The sequence below is a fragment of the Notamacropus eugenii genome, chromosome 5 (genome assembly GCF_028372415.1).
Source record: "Notamacropus eugenii isolate mMacEug1 chromosome 5, mMacEug1.pri_v2, whole genome shotgun sequence".
Lineage (NCBI taxonomy): Eukaryota > Metazoa > Chordata > Mammalia > Diprotodontia > Macropodidae > Notamacropus > Notamacropus eugenii.
This window is the reverse complement of record NC_092876.1, coordinates 295332891-295355304: the sequence shown is the minus strand read 5'-3', so window position 1 is coordinate 295355304 and position 22414 is coordinate 295332891. Positions and strand designations below refer to the sequence as shown.

At 34.9% G+C, this 22414-nt stretch overlaps 1 protein-coding gene across 1 annotated transcript in view; it reads left to right on the top strand.

The window, feature by feature from the left end:
* Positions 1–3881, top strand: part of HNMT (histamine N-methyltransferase) — a 54044-nt gene extending 50163 nt beyond the window's left edge. The window contains exon 6 of the mRNA XM_072613201.1: positions 2389–3881. Coding sequence (XP_072469302.1) covers positions 2389–2744 — 356 coding nt within the window. The 3' untranslated portion in view covers positions 2745–3881. The remainder of the gene's footprint in view (positions 1–2388) is intronic.
* The last annotated feature ends 18533 nt before the right edge of the window (positions 3882–22414 follow it).

Genomic DNA, 22414 nt, shown 5'->3' with positions numbered 1-22414 from the left:
ACCTAAAACAATTCCAAAGGGCTCATGATGAAAAATGTCATCCACATCCAGAGAAAGAGCTATGAAGTAGGAATGCAAAATGAGGCAGACTATTTTCTCTTTTATTAGGTTTTTTGTTTTATTTTGTTTTTCTCATGGTTTCTTCCATTAGTTTTAATTCTTCTATGCAACATGACTAATGTGAAAATGTGTTTAATAGGCATGTACATGTAAAGCCCGTATAAGATTGGATGTCATCATGGGGAAGAAGGGGAAGAAATTTTGGAACTTATAGAAGTTATTGTTGAAAACTGAAACACAAATAATTTAATAAATTTGGAAAAAAATAAAAAAAATTTTATAAGCTCCCCAAGAGCACAAGTTGTGTCATATGTATCTTTTTCTCCCTGGTGCTTTCCTAAAGCAGTGTCTTGCATATAATAGGTGCTTAATAAGTATTTGTTTAATTGAACTGATTTGTAATCTTCACCCATCTCGAATTATCCCAAGTTAATACATGTAAATTCCTTTGCAAACCTCAAAGTGCTAAAATAAATGTTAGCTATTGTTGTTTTTACATTTTTGACTAATTTCAAGCTAGCTCCTCAAGGACTAACATATGCAATCTACTTCTTTGTTTCCCTTACAGCACTTTGCTCAGATCAGGAGCTCATTTAAGGTTTTTATTATTATAAAAACTTGAACATCATATTGCTTGATTAAGATGAAAAATACAACAGATATAAGAGGGAGGCAAGGAGAAGAATATAACTCAAGTCAGGAAAATGTGGGCAGTACTCCTAGTTTTATTAATTTGCCTTATGACCTCCAGCAAGTGACTTTGCCTCTCTGGAATTCAGTTTCCTCAGTTATAATATGAGGATATTAGACCATATAATAGCTAATATTTGCCTAGTGCTTCCTATGAGTCATGCACTGTCCTAAGCACTTTACCATTTTTAGGTCATTTGATTCTTACAACAACTCCAGGAGGGAAGGGCTGTTATCATCCTCATTTTACACATGAGGTAGCTGAGGCAGATGAAGGTGAAGTGACATAGTGAGTCTTCTTGATTCCAGGCCCTGTGCTCTCTCTACTGTTACCATCTACCTGAGTGGATTTTAAGGACCCTACTTCTAAGAAAAACTGGATTCTGTCTCATTCTATTTCACTTCCTTTTTCAGCAAAACTTTGTAAAAGCAGGAGAAACAAAGTTCTAAAAGAGTAGTATGGCTTCTCAAGAAAATTTCAAATAAAAAAATTATTTTCTAGATTTTCCCCTTTTATGTCATTTTGATCTAATCTAAAAGAAGATGAAATGTCAGGTTACCACATTTTGGACACGCACACGTAAATATGCATATAGGTATATTATATGTTTACATATATACACACACATTCATCTTCCATATATATGTATATATAGATAGATATACACATATATAAATATAGATGTCTATCTGTCGATAGATGTATACATACACATACACATATACATACATACATATACACACAAAGCTAGGTTGATGAAGCACTAGGCCTATCGGGAAGACCTGAGTTCATATCTGGCCTCAGACACTTATTAACCAGGTAAACGTGGGCAAGTGCCTTAATCCTGTTTGCCTTGGTTTCCTGACCTGTAAAATGAGCTGGGAAAGGAAATGGCAAACCACTCCAGTATCTTTGCCAAGAAAATCTCCAGGGTTCATAAAGAGTAGACACAACTGAAGCAACTGAACCACAACATAGTGCGCGCGTGTGTGAAAACACACATGCACACATACATGTATACATACATATGTGTATATATACATGCATATATACATACATGCACACACAAATAAACAATATCTGTATGTATATACACACACATTCCCATTGGACTCACAATCCAATTCATTCATTATGTGTACAAATAGTATTGGAATAAGTATTGTGGGGAATTGAGTGATGTTTAAGACATAATCCCTCATGAAGGGGATTATAATTTAGTTGGGAAAATAAAACTTGTTTACATTTTTTTTCATCAAGACATGTGATTTCATCCAGGAAGAAAATTTCCTCTATTTTGCACTTTTATGAGTTGTCTAGAGCCCTAAGAGGTTAAATGATTTTCCCCGGGTGACCCAGCCAGTATTTGTGAGAGGCAAGAATTAAACCCAGTCCTTCCCGGTGCCATGGATGGTTTTCTAGTGACTACATCACCCTGTCTCTCACACCTACATCGTGAAACAGCTAAATGACAAGTCAAGCTAATCTTTCAGTGCCACAATACGCAGTACCCTCAGGAAGTTTTCTATAAGTTAAAAGAGGTCACCTTCCTTCATAGTTCATTTGCATTGTCAAAGTATTTATTGTGGTTTTGCCTGCAGTCATCCAATGCTTAATTTTTTTTTTCTCTATGATAGGAACCAGTGGTTGGGACAAACTGTGGAAAAAGTATGGATCCCGCTTACCCCAAAATGATCTCTGCCTCTATGTGTCATCCCCTGACATCATCCAAATCCTGGAAACTTTGGAAATTAAATATGACTGCTTTGACCTTCTGTCCACAATGGATATATCAGATTGCTTTGTTGAAGGCAATGAAAATGGAGAACTACTTCTGGACTTTTTAACAGAAACCTGTCACTTTAGCAAAACTGCTCCACCTGATCTCAAAGCTGAGATTCTTGAAGACCTTCAAAGGCCAGGATTCAGTGTAAAAGAAAGGGAAAAGATTCTTTTTCACAATCACTTGAGTTTCATAGTGGTTGAGGCATAACTCTGTGGTTCATCTGTCAATCAACAAGCATTTATTGAGCACCCACTGTGTGCAGGGTACTGTTCCGGATAGGGAGGTGAAGGGGATTTCAAAAGCCAAAAAAGAATGTCCTTGCCTGAAAGAGTGTATATTCTGTTGGAGAAGATAACATGTGCATAGAATTATATGCAAAATAAGTGACTTCATCTGGAATTAACAAGGTACAGAATTAGCAGTAATTTACTCTTGCATTAATAGTACAACATATAACATCGTTAATATATCACAGTCTCATATAGGTTGAAGCTGAGCATAGTGCAGATCTGTGACAATTTGGAAGGTCCATTTCCTTCTGTCATCCATTTACATATATATAAATGGCATTTTTTAATGTTACCAGATACAGCAGGACCTCATCAACCCCTTTCCTACATAAAGCTTATTTCTAAAGTTTACATAAGAGATCCAGCTAAATCCAGCTACCTAAACTTCAGTACTCTCTATATAGTGAAGTGCTATGGCCAGTTTGCATAGGCTTAGGAGAGCCAGTTAAATTTTTCTTTAAATTTTAAATTGTCAAAATTTCAGTGTAACCATTTATACCTTGGATATTGGCAAATGCTGTAAATCAGGACTTGATTTATTTTTGACGATTGTTTAGATTTAAGAAAGTGTCGAAAAAAAATTTCTTATAATGTCAATTAAATTTAAAAGGGTTTTATGATTTATAATTTGCAGTTCTCTCTGTCTGTCTCTGTCTCTCTGTCTCTGTCTCTCTGTCTCTCTCTCTCTCTCTCTCTCTCTCTCTCTCTCTCTCTCTCTCTCTCTCTCTCTCTCTCTTTCTTGTTAGATATTTGCCAGCACGTACCTGGCCACACTTACCTGAAAGTCTCTTGCTTATTCAGTGATGAACAAGTTTTGATTTCTCTTCTCTAAATATCCTCTTAAATACTTCTCTAAATAGGTTATTTTGCTCAAGTGGTGGTTTGTCCAATCAGATTACTAAATGTGAACCTTAAACCATTAGTCTTGAAGATTGAAAAAGATAACACAAGCACATTTAACTGACAGATATGATCAATGATGACTTTAAATGACTTTGCCTTGAATGATATTATCATTATGATATGATATAAATAAAGATATTTTGAAGGCCAAGTAGTACTTTATTTTAAAAGAAAAAATAAAGCTAAAGTATATTTTTGAAATTTATCTTTACCATTTCCTAGCATATATCAGACAATAAGGCAGAAAGGCATAGTGAAGAGGCCAGCCTTAGATTCAGGGAAACCTGTCTCAGACACCTACTGACTTGGTTGCCCAGTGCAAAAAAATATCTTAATCTCTCAGGTCACCAACACCTCCCCTCTCCTCCCACCTCTCTCCTATCCTCTTCTCTCCTCTCCTCCCCTCCCCTCCCCTCTTGTCTCCCCTTCTCTCTCTCTCCCTCCTTATTTCTCTCTTTCCCTCCCTCCCTTCCCCTTCCTCCCTCTCTCTCTTTCCTCTCTCCATTAATGGAAGGAATCTTGGTACTTAGAAATACAAAACTGGAAAACTAGAATGTAGAAGGAGATGATTCATCTTTACAGCTAATAGCAATTAGTATTTCCCTACGCTGAGGAAACATTGGTGTTGTAAGGAATTTATAGGCTCTTAGAGTGAACTGAATCTAGTCTTACCTCCTTCCTGCCCCCATCAGTGTAGGAACACCTTCTACTGTAGACCTAATGAATGATCTTCTAGACTGGAGTCCAGAAATTTATTGTTTTTAATCTTTTCATAATTAAATGTCAGTATATTTTCCATTTATAAGCCAATGTGTTTTATTTTATGCATTTAAAATCATCCTTCTGAGATGGGGTCCTTTGACTTCATCAGGCTGCCAGAGAATACCATGACACTGATAAGGTTAAGAACCCCTATTTTGCTTGGACACTTCCACTGATAAAGAGTTAGAAGCAGCCTATTTCGTTTTCAAACCTCAATAGTTATTGGAAATTTCTTTCTAATATTGAGTTGAAATTTGCCTTTCTATACTATTTGGTATAGTTTAACCACCTAAGAAGTCATGACATTATCTCTAGCCCACGTTTCTCAATTTTATCTTCAAGGATAGCAAGACAGTCTTTACTAAATGTCTTGCTAAAAGCCAGATACACCATAGCTTTAGTATTCCCCTGAGCTACAAGTCAAGCAACTCTATCAAAAAAGGAAATGGATTTACTTTAGCATGACTTGCTTGTAACAAATCTGTATTGGCATCCATTGATTCCTTTAAGTGCCCCAAACCATCTATGTAACAGCTCATTCCACCATTCCCCCCACACACACACAGAAATTCACATCAAACTTCATGCTTTTTAGTTTCCAAAATCCACCTTCACCCTCTTTTTGAAAATTGTTACATTTGCTAAATCATCAGTTTTTTGCCACACTTTCAAACTTGGATGATTTCTCAAAGATTACTGGCAATAGTTCTTCAATCACATCAAGCTCTGTCAGTACCCTAGGGTGTAATTTGTCTGGATCTAAAGACTTGCTCTAATTCTAAATAGCAACATGTTCTCTCATTTTCTCTCCCAACTTTGGCTGCATTTTTTGCTTAACTATGTTTGTTAAACCCTTCCCTGTTTGATGATCATTCTCCTTGGTGATTAAGAGGAAAACAAAATGAGGACTGAGTAATCATGCCTTTTCTCTGTCATGTTACTTGCTGTGAAAAAAAGAATTGCGTGGGTCAGAAAATACATTATGTTCTAGACAGCAGGTGCATTTCTTTAATCAAAACAAACAAAAAACAGGAAAACATTTGAAACTCCAGTGCACATAATTTGTATATAATGATAATGTACAAATAATCTGTTTGCATCAGTATGGAGAACTTTAAGGACAGAGACCCTCTGATTTGGCAGATAAGTCCTATGTTTTTGCTCAAGTCACAGAGAGCCTAAGTCACTCAAAATCAGACAATTCAATGCAATTAAATCTAAGATTTTTTTTTAATCACCAACAAAACCTAGTAGGAAGAGATAGAAAAAGAAAATACATTAAAAAATAATGGGAACCATCTCTAGGAAGGGAAGGGGGAGGGAAGCAAAAGAGCAAAAAAGAAATTTATATGATAGCTTTATTATATATTTTAAAGGAACAGCAAGTGGTACATATTAGGCTTGCAGTTTTATGTGTAATCTTTTTATGGCATTATGTTATAGAAATGTTTGTTTTGTTCCACAAATGAAAAAATTTTGATTAATTCAAATGAAAAATTGTATAAATCTGGGAGTTAACTTTACAAGACATATACAGGAACTATATACTCAAATAGTATGTAACTGTAAAGCACTTTAAAAAATAAAGACAAATTGTTGGAGAGATAAATTGCTCATGATTGGGTCTATCTAAGCATGCTCAAAACGGCAACATTACCTAAATTAATCAATTTATTTAGCATCATACCAGACTACCAAGGGATTACTTTATGAAACAAAACAAAATAACAAAATTTAACCTGAAGAAAAAAAGATCAAGAATCTCAGGTGAAAATAATTTTTAAGTGAGGGAAAAAAGGTATTAGCAGCATTAAATCTCAAACTATGTTAGAAAGCAATAATCATCAAAACTATTTGGTACTTGTTGAAAAATAGAAAAGTTAATCAGTGAAACAAACTAAGAAACTAGGTGCTCAAAATCCAGAAACAGTTAAATATAATATTATGATGTTGTATAAAATCAAGTACATCAGTTTATAGAATAAGTACTTACTATTCAAAACAAACAAACTTTCAGGGAAAGCTCAAAAATCATGTGTCAAACTACATTTCCCACAACCTCTAAGGGGATATGTGACCTATATATAAATGTTTATCTTATAAACAAACCAGGGGATTGGTCGGAGAAAAGATATTATTTACAACTCTAAGTAGGAGGAGAGTTTTTGAGAAAAAAAATGAAGGATAAGGATGCTGAAACAAGATTAAATGGATAGTTTTGATTATGTACAATTTTTAAAAGTTCTGTTCACAAAAATCCATTCAATTAGAATAAAATCATATGATTTAAATGACAGATAAATGATTTAAAAATTGAAGAACAAGAGCCTTTTTACAAAAAATCAAAGTATCTGACCCGGCAATTTTCAAGAAGACTTCCAAATTATCAAGTACCATGTAAAAAAAATTCTCCAGATGACTAAAAATTTTAAAAACACAAATAACTGATGCTTCACCTCATGCATGGCCTTGATGTTAGAAAAAAGTACAATGGAAAATTTTGGAAGGGCTGAGGGAGAGTAGGCACCCTAATGTCCTGTTGATGAAGGAATAAATTGGTCAAAGTAAAATAGAAATAAATTTGAAACTACCCTCAAAGTCACTAAACTATCCATACTAGGCATTTATACCAAACTTAAACATAAAAAAGAGAAGAACCTATAGTATAAAAATACTTATAGCAGCACTTTTGGTATAACAAAGAACTTGAAAGAAAGTGATAGGTAGATAGCTATCATCTGGGTAGTGGTGAATTAATATAGCAGAATATTATTGTGGGTTTTTTTAAAGGTCTAGTTGTATTCAAAGAAACCTGAGAAGACTTGAACAGATTAATGCAGAGTAGAGTGAACAAAAAGAAAAAAAATAAACATTTTAAATAATATCTACAGTGTTGTAAAGGAAGAACAACTTTGAAAGACTTAAGAAATCTGGTCAATACAATGACTGATCAGGAGGCCAGAGAATTAATGATGGGGAATTAATGATTCTTAGCAGAGAAAATGTAAAGGCAGAGTTAAATGATTAAATGATGACTGTAATTTTTCCCCTTGCTTATGCTTATTTCTCATAAGGAAGGGCTTTTTTTAGAAAAAGTTATAGGGCAAAGTGACAGTGAAAGAGTATGAATGATAGAAACAGAAAGAAGGGAAGAAAAAATAAAGAAAAGGAAGGGAAGGAGGGAGGAAGAAAGGAAGGAAGGAAGGTGGAAGGGAAGGAAGGAAGGGAGGAAGCTTGGAGAGAAGGAAAGTAAAAAATAAAATGTTAGTGAAACATTATAAAAATGCACAAAAGAAAGTAAAAGAAAGCTCAGAGGAGGACACGGATAAGTAGGGTAGTGGTGTTAAATTGAATATACAGGACACTGATAAGCAACAACAACAATGGCCTTATATATGCAATATAGATTTAGGATTTCATATTTAATCCTCTTTTTCTGCCCCTTTTTATATGAAAATGTATATCTTCATTCATATGCATCAAGTCTGTAATAAGACAAAAAGCAAAGAAACTCTAAGAATTTCTTAAGCATCTATTATCTATCAGATGAATACAAACACAAAAATGAAAACATCTTTGGCCTTTTAATTGTTTAGCATAAATTATCACACTTGGTTTTCACAATAACCTTGTAAGATAGAAAAGCGAGCTGTTATAGATCCTGTCTTATAGGTAAGGAAGTTCAGACAAAAAATTTCACTGATCTGCCCAAGGTGTCACAGTCAGTTTGTAAAAAGGCCCAGACCAGACCTGTCATACCATCACAAGATCTCTCAGCCAAAGAATCATAGAATTTTAAAGCCTATGGGGACTTTTCATCTAATTCAGCTTCATTGATCAGGTCAGGAAATTGGCATCTTGAGAGATTTTGACATTCCTAGTCTTTGGGCATGATGCCAAGTTATTATGAGAGAGCAGGCTGGATTAAATAGGTAATAGTAATGAGAATAAGTTTTCTCCTATGCCTAGCATTGATTCCCTTCTCACCTCCTTGGATCTGTAATTTTCTTCAAAACTCAAGCGAAACCTTCTATATGAGGTTAGCTATTACTAGCTACATGTCCTTTACTCACCCAAAATGCATATAATTTGTATATATTTAAGATATAAAGATATTTTCACCATGTATAGAATAAAGTCAAATTAGCTTTTTCATCCACTGAGCCAGTCACATAGTCCATTAGGCAAAATCATTTTAAATATTGAATTCATGATGATCCTTTCTTAGCTCTTGGTACAATAAAAATTCTTCCCCATCTCTAAGGGGCTGAAAAACAACAAAGTCATGAAGACATCCATTAAGACAGGGAAGACAGTTCTCAAGTTAAATATCATTGTCCTTTTAGGATTGATTTTTCAGCAATTTCCTTTCATTTAAGCTTTTGTTTCACTAGATACAATTGTTATTGCCTAGGTAAGGTTTGATATGATCACTGAAAAAATTCCTGGGAGAACTAGTTCAGGATGAGGACTGTGATAAAGGGCTAATTGAGGAGTCCACAAATAGGAAGAGACAGTGCTGGACCCAGAGGTCCAGGCACAAGAAATCATATCAGCATGATTGGGAACAGTGCCATAAACAAGGCAGAAGAAAAGTTGTGAAGAGACAAAATATTAAAGAACATAAGAAGAACCTCAAAAACAATAGAGGTTGGAATGATAGGTTAAAAGAAAGAATAAAAACATTGAGCCCAGAAAAGTGAATTATGGCAAATATAATGTAAAAAAATACTAAAAAGTCTTTTCTAAATAAAAAGATTTCTGGAAATCAGCTGATATAGAGGGCATATCACATGGCAGGGAGCAAATATCTTCACTAAATGAAGGCAAAATCTTTGACTTCCCTAAATATCCAACCTACTTGGAGTCAGTGGCTTCAGCAAGCTGATTTTTCTCTTTTATGTGCTAATGGAACAAGAGTACAAGACAGTAAATAAATTCTATCAGTGGTTTTTTTCATGATGCCCTTTCATCTTAGATACTGGTACACTAACAGCTTTACCAGAAACTATTTGATCCAACCTCACCATTTCCAAAATGGAGAACAATTGAAAGCAGAAGAGGAAGAAACAAAAGAAAAAGTATTGGGGAATATTAATTGTAGCCATCTCAATTGCTGAAATGATACATTCTCCAAATATGTAATCATTATCAAATTAGTGTCCCCCAAATTTGTTCTCTCTGGGTTAGAAGTCATTGTTTAGTAACTGTGATCCTCTTCTTAGCTTCCCATTCTCCAACCCCACTCCATTCTTCTAGATTTCATGTTTAAATTATTCGTCACCTACATCCTAACTTCCTGTGATTCATATACTGTGCAATGACACATCCGTACTACCAGCCCAACTAATGCAGGGCAGTTAAAGCTATGACTCATGCAATCCATTTCTGAACGTGATATACACCAGCAAGAAGCTGCTGTAGTAAAAATAGAAGTGATTTAAGATGATTCCTGGGGTAATGACAGTCACAATTCCTAAACGGGCAAAAAAATTCATTAATGCTTCATGTCTGATGGTCATAATTTCACTAGGAGTGAATTAATAAATATGGCAGCACCTGAGTCTGGTAACAAAGATGACATGTTCTGGATGTTGGACTTGTGTTGTTTTCCTGTGATCATAGTCCCCTCTTGAAAAATATCTATAGTTTCTGATTTTTCTTAATGATACTGGTTGAGCTTTGCAAAAGCACTTGTTGAAGGTAAAATATTCTTGAATAAATCATATGTGCCATCAGGCAAAGCTCCAGCATAGCAACTTCTCAAAAGATATTCTATCAGAAGATATGGGCAAATGTCAGAATCCCTATTTATGCCCTCTTAGTAACTAATTTCATGCTAATTCCCATTCCAGAATATAACTCTTTTCTCATCTATAATTGTTTCATCTGCTTTATGAATTGACTGCTATTTTAGATGTACGTAGCCTGGATATACATTCCAGGGCTTTGTGGAAGAGAAGACAATTGTTTCATGTTCCTTTTTCTAAAGATAGACACATAAAAGGATATAAAGATATCCTTGGTTTATGTAGAACAATGTTGAACATGTTTCTTAGAGTTCACTCACATAGACCAATGGCTAAATGTTTTTTTTTTATTACTTTCTTCTCCGGAGGCTGGAATACAAGTTGATGTGGCTTCCTTGATTACCAAAACCATACTCAGTTAAGGTGAAGTGACTTGTTAACATTCATGGATGTTTGGAAAGGTCATGTCAAGAAAATTAGACATGGAATACCAACCTAAGGTAGAATCTTTCCTGGGTGACCAAATGTTGCTTGAGAAAGGTAAAATAACCATGAGACTCTCAGTTATGTGTTCTGGGAACAGAAGGATAACACCAGATTGTAAGTGAGTGTCTAAAGTAAAACTCATGTTTAGTTACTTCCTTAGATCATCTTTATATTCTGTCTACTCTAGAGGTCACAAACTAAGAAGTAGGAGAACACTTCAAAAAGAATTTTTTTTAATACCTATGAATTCATTTGTCTGGACTATCCATTCATTGATGCAGATAATCTATTTGCCTTATTAAAGTTAGCTTTTATGAGTCACTGTGGCTAAAACAAACTAATAAATCACATCAGTAACAATCTTTCAGTTAGTTAAGTAAGTTCTCAGACTTATGGTTCACCACCACGTCACGATGACTGTATTTGAAGCTTCTCTAACTAGCTTCAGTTTGCCAGGGCTTATGTATCTAAGTTGCAGTCTCTGAGAATATAATATCACCATCACAGTGTTAGAGAAGTATCCTAGCAGGAGGACATGGAAGACAATTTGATGGCCTCTTTGATGGAAGAGATGAATCTTAGTGAATATTTAAGTGATTCGCATAGTGATGAATATAGACAAATAAGTGTGGAATGGAACTGATCATACTAACAACTAAGACATACATTGTCTAAAACTCACTACGTCAGTTTATGCCTTTGGTCTTTATGAGTTTCTGTGGTCAAAAGAATTCACAATCTGATGATTATGGAAATGACCACATAATAAATTCTTTTAAGGTAAAGACTATTTATTATTTTTTGTCCCCAACCATGAAGACCTAGTGTAATGTGGTGCACATAGGATTATTTTTTAAATCTATGCCAAAAATATTCATTAAACAAATATTTATTTAGTGTCTGCTATGTGTGAAGAACCTTTCTCAGTGCTGGAATGAAATAAGAGGCAATCTTTGCCTCAGGGAATTTACAATGTAGTCACTCAGATATAGGGTCTAAACCTATAGACGTCACTATTCAACCCCAGCCAAAAAGTGAAAAGCAGTCAAATTTTCTAAGGGCAAATACTTTGGTTAAATTCTACACCTTTTTCCTTTTCTACTGAATTGGCTTGTTGTGCTGACATTGTATAAATACAGTCTTATTCATCTGTCAGTTATCTATTACTAAAGAGACTTCTCTAGAAAATTGTACGGCCTCCATCCATAAGACTATCAGTGTGATTAAACAAAATGAAACTTGTCTTTAGTGTTTTGCCACTTCTTTTAGCAATTCTCCATTTTACACAGAAAGTCCAAAATAACAGATAAAAACATTTCAGCCTATGTGACATTGCTTGGGATAGCAGGGATAGACTAAGTTAGAATCAGAGATGGAAGTACATGTTGGGGAATAAATGCAATGATGAGAACATGGTGCCAAAAAACCATTGGGACAAAAAGCTGGCAATTTCAGAGGTCATCTAAAAGATTTTTTTGCATAATGTTCAAACCCTTGCATTTCCAGAGTCAGCTAAATATTTGATGCTGCATAGACACAGAAAGTCAGTGCTGCAGGTCATTCAAAGACCTGGTGATACAAAAAGTTTATGCATGAATTCTTACTAATAGAAATGGTTATAAGACAGTAATTTGAACATGAAGGACAACAGTCTTTGTGTTAGTGTATATGTATGCAAATGAATATATGCTTAAATGTAGACATATATTCAGATTTCTCTGCAGATAATGTCCAAGACCAGGCAACAGAGGAGGCTTATCTAAGTATCCAAAACAAGCAACAAATATAATTTAAGATCTAAAAAATAATTAATTATTTTAATATCTCAGGGATCCATAAGTCTATTGGTGTGGTACTTACTTTTGTGAGTACAGTTTCCAACCCTCAATTCCCTAGTTTTTAAGCTTGACAAAATTCTTGGTCAAAAACAATTATAATCATATGGCCAAAATTCTGACAAGGACCTTGACTGGTCTTCACAGGACAGACAGACTTAGAGTCCATTGCTGGGCCCATATGCAGAGGTCTTCTGGCCTATTACAACTTTTCAAAACTTGTTCATGTTCCTCTGAAAGAATACGCCCCAGAAATATTATTCAGATACCTCCTTGTGTTTAAAGGATAAACCTAGAAAACAAACTAATTAAAATGTCCTTTGATTCAGCTCCAAGATGGGGTTAACACAGATGCCTTTATTAAGATAATAGACTGAGTTTAATTCTTTTTTAATCTAAAAATTTTTCCACATTTTCATTGAGTTCTAGAGGTGTTGAAATTTTGGTTGATTTGTTTAATTTACTGCTTTCAAACTCAGTAAAATGGTTTGGATTAATTTTCTTTCTTTTGTTAAATCCATTGATTTTTAAACACCATCATATATTTTCTCTGAACTTGGCCAGGTTGCACCTTCCAATTTCCAAATGGACTCATTTCTGAAAATGAGACAGCTATCAATATCTGTGATAGAGGGATCATGGTATAGTTTACATATTCATAACACTTTAAATAATTGTGAGTCCTTTGACTTAAAATATTTTGTGTTGCATATACAGATTTGACCATATAACAAGTTCTAACCAGTCTCTTAATTACGGCAAGTTGAACAAAGATATTAAAATCTTAGATACTATCATTATCTCAATGACACCACTATATTTCACGGGCCAACCTTAATGGGATATATTCTTTTTAATGGTATTACACAGTAGGAGAAAGTCTTCATTTTCAATAAAAATAAAAATGCTGAAATGAAATAGATTAATATCTAATTTATACCTTCATTTACATCATGTGCAAAATTATCTTAAATATTTGTTATAGATGAAGTGCCTTTCTACCAATTTGGGCTTTTTTCATACTGGAGAATGTTAACATAAATTGTAGCATAAATCATTGCCTTGTAGAATACCAGAAGGCGCATATAAAAACCCATATCTTTACTGCACATATTTCCCATTAACCATAATCTATTAGTAATTGAAGTTCATTACAAATTCTTGTAGACTTTATTGCTATCATGCTGCATGACATACCGAACCTGGCTTGCATAACAAGAAGTCCTTGCTGGGAAATATCCTATTAACAATGACAGTGCATTTGTCATTGTGATAATAAACCCAAGAGCTGCCTGTAGACTATAAATTATCAAGGCGCCATTTGCGCTGCCATGGCTTGAAGGTTTGTCAGCACTTCCATTTTAAACCCCTGGTTTTCAGGGAGTTATAACTCAACCATCAGGATCTGCAGTGAGCTGAGACTTAGCTTCCAAGGACTCAGCCACAGACTCTTTTGAAAACAATTCCTAAGTGAGATTTACATTTTATCATCAGAAAAAACACAGCGGTTGCTGGCATCTACACAAAAGCATGGAGGGTATCTGCAAGATACAGGCTTCCTTCTAATAAAACAGGTGGAGAAATGAACGAGAATGGGTCTATGAATTGCCTGGGCCATTTTAAAGAACAGTTTTAAAAAGATTTCTATTTTTTAATGCTTCTAAAGGAAATTGCTTAATTTGCAAGAAGGTGTCGTCAAATGTTGAAGGGCAACCATGGGTCTTCCTGGCCATTCTACATGCCTAAAAATTATATCTGTATTCTCTCCAATCAATATTTTTTTAATAACAAGAATTTACCTAGAGCAATAAGAAAACATTGTTGGCAAAGATGTAGAAATATTCTTTAATTTCTCAGAGGTGCAACTTACCAACTTGTGATATTTCTTAGTATAAATGGAAAAGGTTGTAGGACTAGAAGGGTGAGGGTGAGGACAAGAGGAAGGTGAGGTCTGGACCTGGGATTTCATTGATGTAGGGAATTCTTAGCATGAAAATTTCACACACAATGCAGATCTCAACTGGCTTGTAACTTAGAGACTTTGATACAGCACTGGGCCATTAAATGACTTGCTTCTGATCGCACAGACAATACGTGTCAGAAGGTGAACTTGACCCCAGTATTTGCTGAGTCTCAGAGCTCTCCTAACTTCCCCTATTCAGGAAGCCAAACTGCTTAACTCTACCAGGACCAGGATTTCACTTTTTTTCTTTTCTTTTATTTCGTCTCGTGTTGTGTTGATAAATTCTGTTTTGATAGGAAACAAACCCTAACTCATATAACCTCCACCCCACCCCAGCCAAGTAAAAATTCCAGAAAACAATTCAAGTGTTACAGCATAAAGCAGTAAATGTGAATATTAATGCAAGCAACCATTTGTGAGAAGAAAGGAAAGATTTATGTTTTAACTTTAATAAATAGTACCTGAATTATACATTCTTTTGGAGCCATTTCCTTGCCTTTTGAAGTTGCCTTTATTTATACAGTTGGAGACATTTTATACATGATTCCTATGGTTCAGCTTTCTTCACTTCGCATCATTTCATACAAGGCTTCACGTATGTCTTTGAATGTTTCACGTTTGTTGCTCCTTACGGTGTCATCATATTCCATATTATTTGTCAGGAGCAGAATTTTAGAGCTAGTCTCTGAAGAATGCACTGTTTCTTACATATCCATTCCCAAATGAATCATCTCAAAAAAGGCTTTAGAGAAATGCTATTGCAAAAACTCTACTTAATCTCAGAACTACAGGCATGCATTTCCATGGATAAACTGATAGTAACCATGGCTACTTAGGTATTCGCTAAAGGTGATTAGAAATGCTTAAATGTTTACATAGGAAATCAGACTCCCTAGGGTCAGTCAGGCTCTTTCAGATCACAGGGAGAGTGCTGTGGGCAGTGACACAGTTATTGAAGAAATTGGACTCCACTGGCCTCACTGGCTTTTCCAAACTGCCGAACATACTTTCGAGGAGTATTTAATGCCCTGGGAGGATCTGGTTCAGTATGTATTGAAGTCTACTAATCAAAATGTCAGCTAATAATGTCAAAGAATTTTGTAGATAAAAACGGGAATTAATTTTTGTCATTTACATTGCAAGATATTCTCTTGGCCTCTACTAGTAGAGCATAGGTGTCAAAATATAGATTCCTGTAGTAGTCAAGGATTGTCATCCGTACTTGGTCACTATGTTCTCTCCATACCTAAATAACGAAGGAAATGAGAAAGTGGATGTGACACATAGGATCTACTATGGCAGGCCTAGTAGACAGAGTAGTGGGCCAGAAGATCTGAGTTCAAATTCAGTCTCAGACACTTACTAGATATGTGACTCTATGTTAACCTATTTGCCTCAGTTTCCTCATCTCTAAAATAGGGATAATAATAACACCTACTTCTCAATGTTGTTATGAGGATCAAATGAGATGATGATTTTAAAGTGTCTAGCACAGTGCTGCACACCTCATACACACTATATAAATGTTAACTGTTGGATAATACTGTTATCATAACTTACCATATGTAAGGCTAAGAGAAGGAAGAAGCTTTGGCCACATTGGTAACTGAGCAGACGTAATTTTAATAATAATCACTAGTCCTTATATTCGTCGTTGGTCAGATCTGACAGTCGGGTCAGACCCTTCATGATCCCATTTGGTGTTTCCTTGGCAAAGATACTGGAGTGGTTTGCCATTTCCTTCTCCAGTTCATTTCACAGATGAAGAAACTGAGGCAAGAAGGGTGAGGTGACTTACCCAGGGTCAAAGAGCTAGTAAATGTGTCTCCCTAACTCCCTCAGGTCTCCCTAACTCCAGGTGTGGTACTCTATCCACTGTACTGTCTAGTTGTCTCTAGAGTAACATATCAATATTTGCAAAGTGATTTACATATATCAAATCATTTGATTCTCAAAGCAAGTCTGTGTTATTATCATACCTATTTGACAGATGAGGAAGCTGGGTTTGAGGGAAATTAAGTTACTTTTGCAGAATCATACAACTCATGAGTGTCTAACATTGAATTTAAATGCAAAGCTTCTCGGTTACAAGACCCACACTCTATCCATACAACCACTTAGCTGTCTAAATTGAAATTAGCAATCCTGGGGACTTCTGTTTAAGAAACAGATGATGAAAGGTCATAGAGAAGCAGAGTTTTTCCATACACATTCAAGCAATGATGTAAGCAGTGTACCAAGCAAATAATGGTAAATAAATCCAAATAGAAATGTCATTAAGCTTCTTCATCTACTCTAGAATTGTATTAAGCTAGATTCCATGAAAAAAGATATTTCACCAGGAAAGACAGCATGAGCTTAGATAAACAGGATGAAAGTCAATAGCCATGTCAGGAACAGGAAGCCCCAGCAGATCAGAAGCTTACAGATGTACCTGGGTGGGGGTGGACCCAGGGAAAGGTGACCACAGACATTTGACTCAGGATGCTGAAGCCTGTAAGTGTTTTGAGTTTAATCACCTCAGAAGAGATGGAAATCAATAACAGGAACCCAGAAAATCAAATTCAGGATCAAACAGAAACTGGCCCTCCCATCAAAGAGTATGGGAAGGAGCACTTCTTGGCCCTGAAAACAAAACAAAGCGCAAAAAGTTAAATCAGGATAAGTAAAGAAAAAACATTCCGAATACTATGAAGAAATATCATACCTAAGAGATGCCCAAAAGGTAAATCTAGGAGAAAAGAGGAGCTCCACAATAGCAACAAAGTCTCAGAGGGAAAAAATGGCTTGAACACAAGAATTCCAAGAGTACTTGGAAGAAATAAAACAAAAAATACTTTTTAATAGAATTATAGGAATAATACACTCTATGGAGGAAATAATTGAATGGAGAATAAGTAACTCAGAAAACCTGAGGGAAACAACTGAGTCAATCAATAAAATCACACCTAAGTTAAGGGATAGCATGCTATGTCATGATTTATTTGTCAGGTGAGAATATACCTCAATTTTCACTATGTGAACATGACCTGTATACCTCTCTAGGTATAGGACTCTAAAATTATCTTCAGATTGATTAGGTAACTTGCTCATTCCTTCTGAGCCTATATAAGATCATTTTGGGGCAGCTAGGTGGTGCAGTGGATAGAGCACCAGTGCAGGAGTCAGGAGGACCTGAGTTCAAATCTCACTTCTGACACTTGATACTCACTAGCTGTGTGACCTTGGACAAGTCACTTAATCCCAATTGCCTCATCCTGGGTCATCTCCAGTCATCCTGATGAATATCTGGTCACTGGATTCAGATGGCTCAGGAGGAGAAGTGAGGTTGGTGACCTGCACAGCCCTCCCTCACTCAGAAAAAAGTCAAGTGCAAGTCATGTTATCATTTCTCTGATGTCATGGTCTTCTTTGACAATGAAGGATGAACACACATATAAGATCATTAAGCAGGTTGGAATCAGGGATGTCAGTGGCCAGTATCAGTGAGGAAAGTGCAATCCAGCCAACCATCATAATTAGAAGTAGAGGGGAGGACCAGAGACCGAGACCTTCGTCTGTCTGCCTTCTCACCATCCCTTCCTCCCCCACCTCCATCTACAGATCAGTCTTTTAATTTTTTCAGGATCAAGATTATTTGAATCCTTAACAATTTTATTTATTTGTTTTTACAGGCATTTAATATCTCCTCTATTCCCTTTTTTCCAATTAATTCTTAAAAATGAAAAGTAAAACCACCTTCACAACAAATATGCATAATCCAGCAAAACAAATTCTGATATCGGCCACGTCAAAAACGTATGTCTTTCTCTACATTTTAAATCTATTATCTCTCTGACAGGATTTGGGTGTCCTATTTCATCTTTATTCCTCTGGTTTCTCAGTTCATCATATTTTCAATTATAATTCTACAGTTTTTTAAAGTAACTTTTCTCTACAATATCATTTTACAAACTTTTGTCTGTTCATTTTATTCTACATCAATTGTAATAGTGATTTAAATGGAAAGATCTTTTTTCATTCATTAATAGGCCCATGTGATTTACTTATGTCACCTGGAAATCTAAGATACATGTGGTGTGAGGAGCTTACTGAACAGTCAGAACAGGAAAGGTAGAGCAGAACCAGGTGATTCTTAAGTGTTTGTTTGTGAGAAGGTCCCAGCAGACTTGGGAATGGCTTTGCCCCCTGCGGTGATAACATGTATCGACTTCTTGGTTGCTGTGAAGGATTTTGCTTTCTGGTTCAGGGATTTGGCTTTCTGCTGTCCAAATAAATGTTTTTCTGGTCCCTTCTACATGGAGAATCTGTTATACTTTGTGATTGAGAACTACTCTAGCACATTCATAGTCACCACCATTGCTGTGAATATTGCCTTGGAGATACATCAGTTCATAAAAATCTTCTTAGTATCCTCTGAAATTGACCATTTTTTTCTTATTGAAAACTACATTCCATTACACTCATATAACACAATTTGTCTAGCAATGGGAGTATATTCCCTTAGTTTCCAGTTCTTGGCTACCTTGAAAAGAGCAGCTACAAACATTTTTATATTTATAAATTCTTTTGCTTTATTTGATCTCTGGGGGAATAAATGTTAGAGCTATGTCAGAATATGTGTAATTTAGGGTTGTGCTTCCAAATTACTTTTTAGGAAGATTGGACCAAAACACAGGTTCACAAATGATAGAGTAGTGTCTATTTTCTCATATTCCTTCTACATTTTAAAATTTTTGTTTTTAATTTATGGAATGAAACCAGCTTTCTCATAACATAGTACAATAAAAAGGTTGAACATGAAACTGCAAATCTACTATGCATAGTTTTCCATTCCTTTCAAATATATAACAAAATTATCATGTATATTTTTTTCCTCTTTTTCTTCCCTCCCCCCTAGATGGCTACCATTAGACACAAATACACACACACACATATACATATATATATATAAATATACACATAAACATACATACACACATAATATGTATATATATATGTAAAATTATTCTATACCTACTTCTATTTATCATTTCTATGGATTCAGGTAGTGTCTTTCTTCATATGTCCTTTACAGTTAATCTGGGTATTTATAATATATAAAATAATTTCTTCTCTCAAAGTCATTCTTAAAAGAATATTGGTGTTATTGCATACAATATTCTCTTGATTCTGTCCATTTCATTCTTCCTCATTTCTTGCAAACCTTCCCATTTTTTCCATAAAATCATTGAGTTCATCATTTCTTTTAGCACAATAGTATCCCATCACATTTATATACCACAACTTGTTCATTCATTCCCCCAATGATGGGCATCCTTGCAATTTCCAGTTCTTTGCCACTCAAAGAAAGCTGCTATAAACATTTTGGAACATAGAAGTTCTTTTCCTTTTCTTCCCTTTGGAACATAGAAGTTCTTTTCCTTTTCTTCCCCTCAATCATCTTTGGAAATACACCAAATAGTAGTATTGCTGGGTCAAAGGGTATAGGCAATTTAATAACTCTTTGGGTATAATTCCAGATTATTCTCCAAAATGGTTAGATCATTTTGCAATTCTACAAACAACGAATTAGTGTCCCAAGTTTTCTACATTTTATCCAAAGTTTGTTACTTCTCATTCTATTATTTTAGCCAATTTGATAAGTGCAAAATGATATGCAAGGCTATTTTAATCTGCATTTCTCTGATCAATAAAGATTTATACCATTTTTATATGACTACAAATTGTTTAGATTTCTTCATTGGAAAAAAAGAACCTGTTCATATCCTTTGACCATTTATCAACATGGGAATGGCTCATAGTCTTATAGATTTGACACAGTTCTAATTACTACTTGTGAATTTCCCTCCATCTTATGTTTACTCATTATTGGCCTTCTCAGCCTCTCTTTTTGTCCTTTCCCCATTACTTTATCTTTTCCCTTTACCCTCTTATTTCTTATTTACCCACCCCTCTAAAATTCCCTCACTTATCATCTCCCCAACTCTTCTGATCTTATTCTATACACCCTTTTAAAAGCCCCACCCACATCTCTACCTCCACTTTTCTCACCTCTCTAGAAGTTTGGTAGATTTTTAGACCTCTTTAAAATCAACATTTATTCATTATTCAACATTTATCAATTTTCTCTTTTTTTTTTCCTTTTTGTCAATCCAGTAAGTGTGAAAAGGAGTCAGAGAGTTGCTTTAACTTGAATTTCTCTAATTAGTTATTGGAAACTTTTTTTATGTGATTTCTGATAGTTTCTTCCTTTTAAAACTACTTATTCATATCTATTGATCATTTATCTATTGGGATATGACTCCTGGTATTGCACTGAGCCAATTCCTTACATGTCTTGGCTATGAGAACTTTATCATAGCAACTTGCTCCACAGGTTTTTTTTTCCCACTTAACTGTCTCCCTTCCAATTTTTATGTATTTTTTTAAAATTAAAATCAATATGTCCATTTTGTCTTTTATAATCCTTTCTAGCATTTATTTAACTGTGAACTTTTTCCTTATCCATAGATCTGAAAGGTGATTTCTTCCTAGCTCTCCCAACTTGCTTACGTCACTTTTATATGCAGTTATGTAGCCATTTAGAACTTATTTTGTTGTGTGGTGTGATATATTATGTCTAATCTCTGCCAAACTTCTTTCCAGTTTTCCCAGCAGATTTTTATCAAATTATTAGTTCTTACCCCAGTCCTGCAGTCATGGGTTTTATTGAAAATCATGGTACTCTGTTCATTTGCTTTTGTATTTTGTATGCTTAATATGTTCCATTAATCAGCCCCTCTTTTTTTAAACCGGGCCCCAATCAGTTTCATAATTACTGTTTTGTAACATAATTTGAGATCTAGTACTCATTGATTCCCTGTCTTGAAACTCTAGATTTCTCCAATCATATGATCATATAATTTGGAAAGAAAAAAACCTATAATTTTATTTCTTACATGCCTGAGTTTATTTCCTGAAGCTCTTGTTCTTGTCTCACTGCTATAGCTAGCATTTCTACCCGCATATAAAATAAAGTGGTGATAATAGATAGTCTTGCTTTACCTCTGATCTCATTGAAAAGGCCTTTAGCATATATAGTAACTTCATAAACTTCTATTTTCATAAGCTAAGAAAGTCTCTAGACCAAGACTACTATTTGTCTCCTTGGAGTCTAGGAATAGACTTGAGAGGTTATTGACTTTCTTTTTTAGTGCTATAGGTCATGAACCTTCAAGGGTATGCTTCTCCTTTATGATAATCTGTTGATATAGTTAGCCAGACTTATTTAGCTTTAAGTAATGGAAAATTATATAACTACTAAAATGGTTGGTATAAAACACCTTCCCTTACTCCAATCCACCCCCATATCTGCGGCATACTTTGATACAAGTACTTGGGAAAGTGGGCTCAAGCTTACAGAGCATGTGCAGCAAAGTGGTAATTCACAGTTCCTGGAGGCCCTTTTGCTAGATTCTTCAAGTTATGGTGATTTTCTCTGTTGGGATATTTTTAATAATAAATGCTAGCCATTACTTTATATGTACTAAAATATTCACAGTAGGATTTTTTGCTGTTACAAATAACTAGAAATTAAAGAGGAATTGCTGAATACATGATGGTATACAAATGGTATGCAAGTATAATGAAATGCTATTGCATCACAGGAAATTACAAAAGGGTTGGATTTAGAGAAATAAAGGAAGGAGACTTTTATAAACTGTTACAGAGTGAAGTGAACAGAAGAAAACCATAGAGTGGTTTCAATATTATTAAAAAAGCAAATTTGAAAGTTGTAAGAATCTTATATGTTGTAAGATCAATGTAATGATAAATCATTATTCCCCAGGACTGATGGTGAAGAATACCACCTATGTCTCATGTGAGAGGTGATGAGCTAAAAAGA